The following is a 12,714-nucleotide window of genomic DNA, read 5'->3' on the forward strand; positions in this document are numbered from 1 at the left end:
TACTCATTTACAGTAAACTTTTCTTCCTAAATACAGTGTTATCTCATTACACTCACAGAATGACTTAAGTATTTTCCAAACACTTTTGTTACAGTTATTGTTAAAACATGGTTTAATTGAAGCATTATATATAAGCGTTACATTAAAGTGCCCCTATTATGGATTTTTGAAAATGACCTTTCATGCGGTGTGTAACACAGCTCTAAGTGAATGATGTAAGGAAGTCGTGGCCTAATGGTTAGAGAGTTGGACTCGTGATCCAAAGGTTGCGGGTTCGAGTCTCCGGCCGGCAGGAATTGTAGGTGGGGGGAGTGAATGTCCAGCGCTCTCTCCACCCTCAATACCACGACTGAGGTGCCCTTGAGCAAGGCACCGAACCCCCAACTGCTCCCCGGGCGCTGCAGCATAAAATGGCTGCCCACTGCTCCGGGTGTGTGTTCACGGTGTGTGTGTGTTCACTGCTGTGTGTGTGCACGTTGGATGGGTTAAATGCAGAGCATGAATTCCGAGTATGGGTCACCATACTTGGCTGAATGTCACTTCACTTCACTTCACTTCATGAAAACATCCTGCAAAGTTTTAAATCCGAAAATGCACCGTGTATAAAGTCATTGTGTCTCAAAAGAAAGAGTCGACTCTGAATCATTGAAACGAGTCGTTTTTAAAACGAATCCCGTTTCATGTTGATGTCAACATGAAACATTAGCATATTGCCCGCCCACTTGTTGGTCTGAATGAAAATGCAAATTCATTCTTTGCCACTAGATGCCGCTTTTGGAGCAGTAAAAATAGCGGTTTCCCCGGTAATGCTGTACATAAAGCAGCACTGAGTCACAAACACTGCTTAATCAGGCATTACAGGCAAAATGAGCAAATAAGGTAAAAAATAAATGCATATTATAAGACGATGAAAGTGTTTTTTTGACCTTGCATGCACGTCAACCTGTTGTTGGGGACTCCCAAAACCAAAATATGAACCTTTCATTACCCATAATAGGGGCACTTTAAAGCATTAAATGTGTTAACTTTCTGCACTACAAATCATGAAGGTCACCATCTAAGCCAGGGGTAGGCAACGTCGGTCCTGGAGTGCCGATGTCCTGCAGAGTTTAGCTCCAACCCTGAAAAAAACCTCACCTGCCTGTAGCCCTAGTAATTCTGAAGACCCTGATTAGCTTGGACCATCTCGATCTAAGCCCTGATTTCTTTGTAGTCAGTATATTGCAAGGCATGGCAAAGCTGGGCTCCCATCTAGTGTACATAAAGTGAACTGTTTGTTGAAATTGTTTAATAAATAAGAATGTCCTATTTCTTTCTTGTATGAAACAACATCCTGTTTTATTGTGTGAATATTTGCTGAGATAGATGGTCATCATAACCTCACAGCAATGTTACAAATCTTTCTTTGGTGTTCGACATGGAATTTTATCGTCACCCTGTGCCTTGGCTGTAATTATGAGCACATTATGGGGCCAGTGAGAAATGCGGAAAGAAAGGCTACTTTGTTTTTAATGCCATTGAGTGGGTGGGTCAAACAGTCCACTCTTGTATATATTGTTGTAAAAATCATTTGGCCTCATTGGTGTGAAAGGGACGGATATATTTAGATAGTTATTGCAAAGATACAGACTGCAAACTTCTCTGGACTATTAAGGTAAAGAAACAAACATTCACTTACTAATTAAATGCATCAAGAAATGTCTTTGCAAGCTCTTTAGTCATAATAATCATAACATTGTATCATTATAGTCATAACGTTTTTGTTTGGCTTTTCTTTTTATTATGCATTACTTCGGTGCATTCAGTAAATATTTTCAATGCAACAGCAGGTGTAAATAAATGTAAAAAAATTATTAATTAATAAGAAAAATATATAAAATCCTGCTTCAGTTCACATGCATTTTACAAAACATAAAATAATGCATGGAAATGAACCAATAACAGTTTCCTACATAAAATAGTCACAATAGAAAAGTTAAATAATTACAGTAGAATAGTACTAATAAAACCTTTTTTCAACACTATGTTCTGTGCATTCATGTTGGCATGGCATGTGGTCAGTGCTATCGAATGCAGCAGTAGATTCCTGGCAGGATTAGCATGGATTGTAAATCTCCAGTGTTTAGAAAGCCACTATACAAAGAGAACGTGTGCCAGCCGACCACTGCCAAGTCAAGTCATGAAGGCAACTTTGTCTATCCTTCTTCATTACTATCTCATGGAGCCACAGAACAGACCTCTGTCTAGAATTTAGAAGAGGATATGTGATACAGTAGAAAGTGAAGGACACCTGACTGCATATTGTTGTATGAACCAATACACCAATGAAAATATTAATTTAATGTTAATGAAGTTAAAATAGCATATAAAATGAGATTGAGATTTTTTTCTTTTTCAAAATCACTTGAATGAAATGATTTTATAATTTAAAGTGGATCCATTATACAATGTTTTATTTTGATTTTAATTTGATTTTAAAAAGAAATCATTTGTGGATCACAAAGATAGTTAGTGATGGATATCAGTGATCTGTTGTTGTTGTTTTTTTCTTTCTTTTTTGAAGGTTTCAAAGGAAAGAAACAAAGAAAAACATCTCAGTACTTGTGAAAAAACATGAAGACATTGTGATAAGGTAAATGGGAGGACAAAAATGAATTGACAAATAAATGACTAGCATGCAAAGGATTAAAAACTATTATTTTTCAGGCCGATTACTGAGCATAATCCAGATTAGTTGTCCAGTGACACAGTAGCATGGAAATTATATTAAAAATGACATTTGATATGATGATAAAATGATAAAGCAAAAGTAATTTTAGCTTAATAAAAATGCCAAAAAATGTAATTAGTTTAAAGAAATAGTTCACCCAAAAACTAAAATTTGCTTAAGATTTACTCACCCTTACACCATACAAGATGTAGATGAGTTGGTTTGTTCATCGGAACAGATTTGGAGAAACTGAGCATTGCATAACTTGCTCACCAATGGATCCTCTGCAGTGAGTGGGTGCCATCGGAATGAGAGTCCAAACAGCTGATAAAAACATAACAATAATCCACAAGTGTGTTTATAAGAAACAAATCCAAACAAACAACTCATCCACATCTTTGATGTCCTGAGGTTGAGTACAATTTCAGCATGTTCATTTTTTGGGTGTACAATTGATTAAAAAAAAAAATTGGATATAGCATTAACCAACTTTTTCATATATTTCTAACCTCACAGACAAACAATATTCAAAGTAAACCTTTAACATTTTATTCTCACTCACCTATAACAGCCAATAATGCAGTCAATGCGGTCTTTCCTGAGGGGCCTGTGCCGCAGAAAGCCCCTGGAACCAGAGGGAGAGGTCTCCATCTTTCGTCGCTGTCTTACAACATTAGATCTGGTGGCTTTGGGAGTGGGCAGCACCTTGGGGGCCGGTGTTTATGTGCTCTCTGGAGAGGTGGCCCGGACCTTGGCTGGACCAAGTATTATCATCTCCTTCTTCATTGCTGCTTTAGCTTCTGTCTTTGCTGGGCTCTGTTATGCTGAGTTTGGCGCAAGGGTTCCTAAGACCGGCTCTGCCTATCTATACAGCTATGTGACTGTAGGAGAGGTGTGGGCCTTCACCACAGGATGGAATTTACTACTGTCTTATGTCATCGGTAAATAGAAATCAAAGGCCTATAAAAATGCAAATACAGCATAATGATAGATAGACAGACAGACAGACAGACAGACAGACAGACAGACAGATAGATAGATAAAGTGTCAAAGGTCAAATACTAACAGAGCTTTCTCTTGGTTTAGGCACATCAAGTGTGGCCAGGGCATGGAGTGGTACATTTGATGATCTTATTGGAAATGTGATGGCTAATTATTTTAGCAAATATGTACCCATGAACCTGCCTGGGCTGGCAGCTTACCCAGACTTCTTTGCAGCTGGTCTCATTATGATTCTCTCTGGTATCTGACTATCATACACTGTCTGGTTCATTATTAAATTTACCATCTATGGCAAAGGCTTAGACACTTACCGTAATTTTCTCACAGGTCTTCTTGCGTATGGCGTGAAAGAATCAACCACGGTCAATAAGATATTTACAAGTGTTAATATACTGGTGTTGGTTTTTGTCATCATCGCTGGCTTCATCAAGGGAAACCTAAAGAACTGGTTTATCACTGAAGACATCATCCTGAATGCAACAGCAAAACATGAGTGAGTACATTTGCATTTATTATTTATTGGAACTTTCAGCATACTGTAGTTATATTCAGTGTAATCCTTTCGGTTAAGTATAGAATACTAGCATATTACGTGATGCAGTATATAGTACATATAATACAAATTTTAATAGAATACACAGTCTACTGCATTTGTAAGAATAAAATCGACTGCAATTTTTCATGTCTTTTTTGACTCATTGTTTGATTGGACTGACACAAGTTACAAAAAATAGCTAAAAATGCTAAATCTATATGTTCTATAGCAAATAGCATACTACTCTTACTATAATGGCAAAAAATAGTACAGCTAGTATGCTAGCATGCTATTCCTAATACACCTTTAAAACTGCTTTTATTTTTAGAAACCTAACATCCACTATCAACATCACCACTCAGTATGGAGTAGGTGGCTTTTTTCCATTTGGATTTGAAGGAACACTTGCCGGGGCAGCTACATGTTTCTATGCATTTGTTGGCTTTGATTGCATTGCAACTACAGGTAAATCTGAAAACATTAATAATGAGCCATTTTTTTATGTTTTCTCTTGTAGTCTTTTGTTCACTTTGGTTGCATTTATTTGATCAAAATACAGTAAAAATAGTGATATTATTAAATATTATTACAATTTAAAATAACAGTTTTCTATTTAAATGAATGTAAATTGTTCCTATAATGTCAAAGCTGAATTTTCAGCATTATTACTCCAGTCTTCAGTGCCACATGATTCTTCAGAAATCTTTCAAATATGCTGATTTGGTGCGCAATAATTTTTTTCTCTTAAAAAATCTTGCTGATCCCAAACTTTTAAAAGTTAGTGCATGTTATCATCAGTAGTCATGTTTTTAAACTGATTTTATAGGCGAGGAGGTGAAGAATCCTCAGAAGTCTATACCTGTGGGTATCGTGGCGTCTCTGCTCATCTGTTTCCTGGCGTACTTTGGTGTTTCGGCAGCTCTCACTTTGATGATGCCATATTACAGACTCAGCATTCAGAGTCCTTTGCCTGTGGCCTTCGCTTACATTGGCTGGGCTGCTGCAAAGTACGTTGTGGCAGTCGGGTCCCTGTGCGCTCTGTCAACAAGGTAAAGGAGTCACTGATTGAGATTTGAATCTCTGTTATGTATTGGATCAGTTACATACATTTAATTTCATCTGCAGTCTCTTGGGGTCCATGTTCCCAATGCCCCGTGTCCTGTTCGCCATGGCCAGAGATGGACTTATGTTCAAATCACTGTATAAAGTCAGCTTACGGCAGAGTCCGGTAGTGGCCACACTATCCTCTGGCACTGTTGCTGGTAAGTGTACTAAAAAATGATCTACAAATCGGATCAAACTTTTTCATCTCTGTCATATGACAGACTAAGCCAAATCATAAGACTAGGGCTTTTTTTCTTTCTTTAAGATGAATAGTAAATAGTCTTTGAGCAAAATACAAAAGCCCTGGAAATCATGTGCTCTGCTTTATTCCAGCAATAATGGCTCTTTTATTTGACCTGAAGGCATTGGTTGATATGATGTCGATTGGAACCCTCTTCTCCTACACACTTGTGGCTATTTGTATTCTCATACTAAGGTTGTATTCCCAGCTCCAAACTTCCCTTCTAACACCATGATGCAAATCTTTGAAGCTAACAGTGGTTTCTTTCAAGGTATCAAGAGACGGCTTCAGAGGGAAATGATTTGTGCACACCCACAACTTCTACGTTTGGGTTTTTAAAACCCCCTTCGTACCCTACCAATGAAACTTCAAATACTGTTACAACCTGCACAGTTTTTCTTGGTCTGTAGAAAATTCCTCAGTAAATCCACAGAAATACCAAAAAAATATGATCACTTGGACCATTATATAAGCAAATTTCTTTCATATCTTTGATTTTGCAGTTGTGTTGGTGCTTATTCTGTCACTGCTGATGAGCAAAGCTATCAGATCTTTGTTGTTTCTGGAGATCTGGTGTCTTGTGAGTGTAACTGTGATCCTGATCATAATGCTACTCACGGTTCTTATTATCTGGAGGCAACCCCAGAATCCAACCAAAGCCTCCTTCATGGTGAGCACAGGACTTTTACCAAAGCAATATAATATTATATAATGTAATGTAATGTAATATAATATAATAGCATTAAACATAGCATTAAAATATTAATAAATAATACAAATTATTCATATCTCATATATTCTGTGACCACAGGTGCCATTCTTGCCTTTACTCCCTGTGGCAAGTGTGTTCATCAACATTTACTTGATGGTTCAACTGGGAGGAGACACCTGGATTCGCTATGCTGTGTGGATGGCTGGGGGTATGCAATGCAAAATATGAAATGTTGCTTAAAATCAAACCCATATTAAATGTGTGTCTTTTTTCTGCTCAGGTTTCCTTATCTATTTTGGATATGGAGTGAGGAACAGCGTCCAGAGGCAAAGGTTACTCAGCAGTCAGGTCACCATTGAAACCACTGAAACCAAATCTGATAAAGATGGAACAAAATAAATTGATGAACTACAGAAAAATCCTGTGCACCTGTCACATCTGTCAAGTAGATACCAGTTCAGCAAGAAACTCTTTCTAGGTTTTTTTTGTTTGTTTTTTACTAGAGGTTTTATCGTATTTGCAGTCAAACAATCTCTGTCGTTTTATACTTTTTATAATAAATAAATAAATAATTCTGATTCTTCAAGTTGACCATGACATTATTACATTACACATTACCATTACTGTTGGTAAAAAATGTTTTAAATGTTTTTGAAAGGAAGTCTCTTTTGCTCAGCATTTATTTGATCCAAAAAATACAGCAATTTTGTGAAAATATATTACAATTAAAAGTATTTATTTTCTGTTTTAACATACTTTAAAAATGAAATTTATGTGATGGCAAAGCTGAATTTTCAGGAATCTTTATTCCAGTCTCTATTGATACTACTCCTAACATTATAAATGTCTATACTGTTACTTTCAATCAATTTAATGCATTATTTCAGCATAAAAGTATAAAAAGTATCATACTGACCTAAACATTTTAACAATAGTTTATGTTGGGAGAAAATGCTTCAATAATTTAAACAAATGTCCCAAGTACCACAAGTGTGCATTAGCTGGATTAAATGGGAAAAAAGTATCAAGATTTTAAATATTAGTTAAGCATTAAGATACAAGATTTGAGCTTAATAAAGAGAATCGAGAATAAAGAGAATCAGAGTTAATTGTTGATGTTTATTTATGTAACAAAATGTAAGCTTGGAAAAGAGTTTTAGATATTTCGGTAAAGTATAGGACTTGCATGACTAGAAAATAGCTGCTCCCCTGAGTTGCTGAGTGAACTGATGTGCCCTTAAGGGATTTTAATCTTACTTTCAACTGTGAGGACACAAAAAAAACAATAGTACCATTCACAAGATCGTACCTGCGTTGCACTAATCAGATCTGAACTATTAAATCAAAAAGAAAGAAAAAGTGGGTCATTCCACAGCAAATACCGGGCAATGAGTTTACAGGCCACTGGTATCTTAGTTTAGCATTTTTAGCTCTATTGTTTTATACACCAGAAAAAAATAACAGAAGTAAATGTAATATAATGTAGAATATACTAGTAATCACCCTTAACACTGTCATATACATATTTGTGGATCGATTTTACACGTAGTCTTCAATAATTTCAAATTGCCTTGTGACAAATGTTTTCACAGAGCAGACCTCAGACAGATGCCTCTGAGTTTTTACAGCTAAATAAACACTGGCTGCTTTTTCAATTGGATGGCCAGCTCTCCTCAGACCCTGATTGGTAGAATGAACATAAAAGGGATCCATTGAGTTTAACCAGAGGAATTTAGGGTGTTCATGCGACTCTGGTAAACATCTGACCTCTCACTCAGTTCCTCCGCTCCTGCTACCTTTCTATTTCTCCCTTCTCTGCATGTATATTAAGGTAGAGTGAACTAAAGTTTGTTTGTGGTTGCTGTGAATATTCTCCGCCATGAAGTGGAGGGTGGTGCTATTTTCTCTTCTTGTTTCTCTTGTGATCATTCAGTTCGGTGAGTATCTTACCTCTTAAGAGGCCATATTGTACATTATGTAGATATGATGCTCAGTAATACAAGCAGTGAAAAACAATATAACTGTACAAAGCAGGTATTAATGTAATGTATGTAATGCAAGTTGCACATAAAATGCTTTTGTTTTGCATGAAATCCAAATTTATGGGTTCAGTTTTCAGGGACTACATGAACTGGTAAAACGCACTTTGAATTCAGTCCAAAATCACTTTGGATAAAAGTGTCTGCCGAATGCATAAATGTAAAAAATACTGAGTGTACTTATAAATGTATATTTTTTGATAAATCATTAAAAGCATAATAAATATCTCTCAGAAACAGAATCTTTTAGAATGGTTTAATAATGGTTTGTCACATAAAAAACAGGCATGTGCCAAAAGGTTGAAGCTGACCCGAAGATCAAAGCTGATAAGAGACCAAATGGCAAGTCCAAATCTGGGAAGGGATCAGGAAAGACTCCCGTTTCCAAGCCTAAAGTGAAAACCACCCCTGAGACCCCCAAAGAAGCTCAGACATATCTTACTCAGGTGGTAAACAAGGGAAGGTTCCACAAAGTAGGGGACGTGCTGACTGTCCAAGCAGGTGATACGTTAGAGCTGAGGTGTAAAGGAAATCCTGTCCAGTGGGCTGTTCCCGCATATCTGGAAGAGGATGATGAAGGACGACTCAGGTATGAGCTAATAGAGTGATTAAATCTGTGATCACATTAGATTGCGTTCAATAATCAATTGCTTTTGTCTGTATTTTCAGGACAGTTCAGCATGAACGTTATGGTACACTGATTTTGGCAAATTCAACAGCGGCAGATACAGGGGAGTTCACATGCTATCCCATGCACTGTGAGGATAAAGACTGCAGAAAACAGTATGACAAAAGCGTCAAAGTCTTCATCTTTTTCTCAGGTAATATGAGAATATTATGTGATGAACAGAGTGCAAATTATAGCATTCTATAGGTGACTAAAATATGACATGAAAATGTAAAATTAAGGTTGGAATACAAATGTTTGCCCCTTTAATTTGGAAGAGTCAACACTAGTTGCCAAAAGTGATGGGTACTTTGCGATTCTGAAAAGTTGACAGATAAAAAAATATATATATATAAAAAAAAAAAAAAAAAAAAAATATATATATATATATATATATATATAGATAGATATAGATATATATATTATAGTTGATAGTTTTTGATAATATTTAGAATTCCATTTTAATTTTAGTTTAAGTTTATTTAGTTTTAGTTATTTAGGGGTAAATTGAAAATAAGAAACGTTTTTAATAATTAATTTTATTTCAGTCAATGTTTCAGTTGTTTTATTTCAAGTATTGAAAATGTTTTTTATGGTTTTTGTCCTTCACATATGATCGTAATTATTTTGCATTAATGACTATCTGACTGTATTTACATACTGTATAATGTCACTATTTTATTTTTCACTTAGAGATAACAATTGTCTGTTTCCATTTCTCTCTCAGACCCTCAGGAGTTGTTTGTACCTTCCGCTGAGTATTATGAGGTCATTCAGCTTCGTACAAACTGGCCAACCATCCTGCCCTGTCAGGTGACTTCTCTGCTAGCAAATGTGACTTTACACCGGGAATTTCCTCCAATGGAGGTGAAAGTGGATGGACGAGAAATCTCCTTTAATGTCCAAAAGGGTTTCACCATTCACAGACCGAAGCAGTATCATGCTGGATCTTTGTACTGTGTGGCAAGCCTGGGGAACCTTCGCCAGAGCTCAACCAAATACATGCTCATCTATGTCAACTGTGAGTATTTCCTCTGTTGTTAGCATACAACAGCAAACTGAATGCGGTACATAAGCACGCGACCATATAAATCAGACTCTAGAAATTTCAGAAATAATTTCAGAATGTCTATACCCTGGCAGATCCAGCCGCTCCTCCGACTCCTGCAATCCAGGCCTCCTCCGACACTGTGGCCGAGGGACAGAACCTCCATGTGACATGCACTGTGATAGGAGAGCAGGGTGTGGTGGTGGATATTACCTGGGAATATCCTGGACAAAAGGTTAGACTAGAGATTAGACACACAATTTATCAGAACAAAAATGACATTAAATTAAATGATATATCTATTATTTAAAAGACTGTTTTTTTTAATGATAATTTATATTTTGTATTATCAGATTGGGCGCCCACTGTACAGCCAGGACAGTGTGCAGACAGTGCAGGTGGACGGACAGAACCGACAGCGGACTCAGAAAATACTGCTGGTGGACGAGGTCAGAGAAGTTGACCAAGGAACATACACCTGCACAGCTCAAAACCTAGAGGGTTCAAGGTCTGCATCAACCAGTGTCAAAGTGCAGTCAGCACGAACCAACACCAAGCCTAAGAAACCATGAAGTCCTTCAAAGAAATCCTGCAGAAACCTGAAAACCTGAAGCATGCCAGTCAGATATTCTCAGCTATAACATGCTATAATAAATGGCTGAAAACTAACCAGAATGATCACCACAGAACACTGATTTTTCCTTCTGAGTAGACACAAGTCAGTGGGAACAGAGCAAAGCGGAAACAGTGCTTGGATTACATAGTATGTGCATTACTATTGTTTTATTGACCCTACGGCAAGAAAGCAAAAGAGATAAATGTCATTTGAGCACAGACAAAATTAAAATATGACAATCAAACATGCAACTATAGAAATACTGGTATGAATGGATAAACACAAAATGGAAAGAGGGTTATGTATCATCTTAGTATCTGTAACAACATTTTACTTCTGGCTATTGTGCACTTTTGAATCCTGTACCTACACTCTAACAAATACTGGGTTAAATACAACCCAGTGCTGGGTAAATATTGGACAGAACACATGCTAAGTTGTTATCAACCAACAGTGCTTCTGGGCAGTAACCCAACCGCTGAGTCAAAACAACCCAGTCGCTGGGTTCGTCCATATTTTACCCAGTGGGTTGTATTTAACCCAGCATTTTTTAGAGTGTACATACTATTTTTTCAAACTATACAAATAAAACACAGTATATTAATGGCAGCTTCTGTTATCCTTGTTCTTTATAGCAATTTAAACTACTACTGTTATACTGAATAAATGTATTGTTTGGGACACCCACTGAATCCTAGAAATACCACAGCTTTAACATTACCAGCAAAGATGTGGAAAAAGCAAAAGCAACGTGTTCATATTACAACAACCAGGGGATATTAAACTTAACCCACAAGCATTGATATTTATAATGTGTTAGGAATTGGTTATAACATTGGTTTTACGTATGGATTATTGTGATGTTTTTCTCTGCTGTTTGGACTCTCATCCTGCATCCCCCATTCAGCCCATGAACAATTGATGTAATGCTGTTCCAATGAAAAATCAAACTCATCTACATCCTGAATGGCCCGAGTGAGTACATTCTAAGCAAATTTGAATTTTTCCGTGAATTGTTTTTTTTTAAACAATTTTGCAGTTTTGCTACAGTGGTTAGAAAGGCTTAACACACCAGATTCTCCAGAAGCTGATTTCTTTTCACTCATTTACTTTTCCTGAAATGAAACAATTCAGGATGTCTCTGCTCTATAATCAAAGGACAGGAAGTATGCAGTGTGCACTCAGGTGTGTGCCTGGGCTACAGTCATCAGAGAGAGAGAGTGGAGAGGAGTGGTAATGACAGGGTGCTGTCAATCGTACTCTGGGGGCCAGAAGTGAGTCTGTGTCTAGTTCTGTGAATAATTATAACAACAGGATGCGTCAGAGCTTGGGATACACCTCTTTGATCATTCTGTTCTGTTCGTTCCCATCGGAAATGCATTCTGTATAAAAATGTTATAAAGCTGATGCAGCTCTTACACACCACAGCCTCAGGTCTCAATTGTGCTCCAAATTACATTTCCAGAAAAACACCGGAATTGAAGGAGTGTTCACCATACATACCACACCTTTTTATACTACTGTATATTATTTGAAATGTTTGGGGTCAGTAGAATTTTATTTCAAATTTTTAATTCATTCTTTTATTCAGGAAGAATAAAAGAATTGAAATGATTAAAGAATCAACATTGAAATGGTTAAAACAAAAGTAGCAGTATTTTTACATAAAAATAGAAATTCTGAAAAATATGGGGTTTCCATATACGGTTTCCAAAAAAAACCCTCTTATTTCATTATTAGAATTTCTGAATGATCATGTGACACTTAAGACTGGCGTAATGGCTGCTGAAAATTCAGCTTCGCCATCAGAGGAATGCATTACATTGTAAAATATATTAAAATAGAAAAGTGTTATTTTTAAATTGTAATGATATTCACAATATTATTGTTTACTAATAGAAAGAAAGAAAGAAAGAAAGAAAGAAAGAAAGAAAGAAAGAAAGAAAGAAAGAAAGAAAGAAAGAAAGAAAGAAAGAAAGAAAGAAAGAAAGAAAGAAAACGAAAACATCCAGCAGTTCCTCTCTGTAACCGCCAGGTGTC

At 36.6% G+C, this 12,714-nt stretch overlaps 2 protein-coding genes across 3 annotated transcripts; both read left to right on the forward strand.

The window, feature by feature from the left end:
* Window positions 1–1,578: 1,578 nt before the first annotated feature.
* On the forward strand, window positions 1,579–6,888 carry LOC306882962 (cationic amino acid transporter 2-like). The gene is made up of 13 exons (XM_079437990.1): window positions 1,579–1,654; window positions 2,564–2,632; window positions 3,282–3,651; window positions 3,797–3,952; window positions 4,040–4,205; window positions 4,576–4,712; window positions 5,074–5,296; window positions 5,373–5,509; window positions 5,685–5,787; window positions 5,864–5,994; window positions 6,096–6,262; window positions 6,404–6,512; window positions 6,585–6,888. Exons 3-13 carry the CDS (start codon window positions 3,288–3,290, stop codon window positions 6,701–6,703), a joined length of 1,812 nt encoding a protein of 603 aa, XP_079294116.1. The 5' UTR covers window positions 1,579–1,654; window positions 2,564–2,632; window positions 3,282–3,287; the 3' UTR covers window positions 6,704–6,888.
* A 1,136-nt stretch (window positions 6,889–8,024) lies between these two features.
* LOC306882963 (platelet-derived growth factor receptor-like protein) lies at window positions 8,025–11,631 on the forward strand. 2 transcript variants are annotated; one of them, XR_013785308.1, is made up of 7 exons: window positions 8,048–8,241; window positions 8,629–8,932; window positions 9,013–9,164; window positions 9,738–10,031; window positions 10,154–10,293; window positions 10,412–11,036; window positions 11,200–11,631. XR_013785308.1 is itself a non-coding variant. In XM_079437991.1 (6 exons), the coding sequence occupies exons 1-6, from the start codon at window positions 8,184–8,186 to the stop codon at window positions 10,628–10,630; spliced, it is 1,167 nt and encodes a 388-aa protein (XP_079294117.1). In that variant the 5' UTR covers window positions 8,025–8,183; the 3' UTR covers window positions 10,631–11,282. The 2 variants fall into 2 exon arrangements, 1 of the variants encoding a protein (XP_079294117.1); XM_079437991.1 differs by having other exon boundaries at window positions 8,025–8,241; window positions 10,412–11,282.
* The last annotated feature ends 1,083 nt before the right edge of the window (window positions 11,632–12,714 follow it).

Source organism: Barbus barbus (assembly GCF_936440315.1).
Source record: "Barbus barbus genome assembly, chromosome: 17".
Lineage (NCBI taxonomy): Eukaryota > Metazoa > Chordata > Actinopteri > Cypriniformes > Cyprinidae > Barbus > Barbus barbus.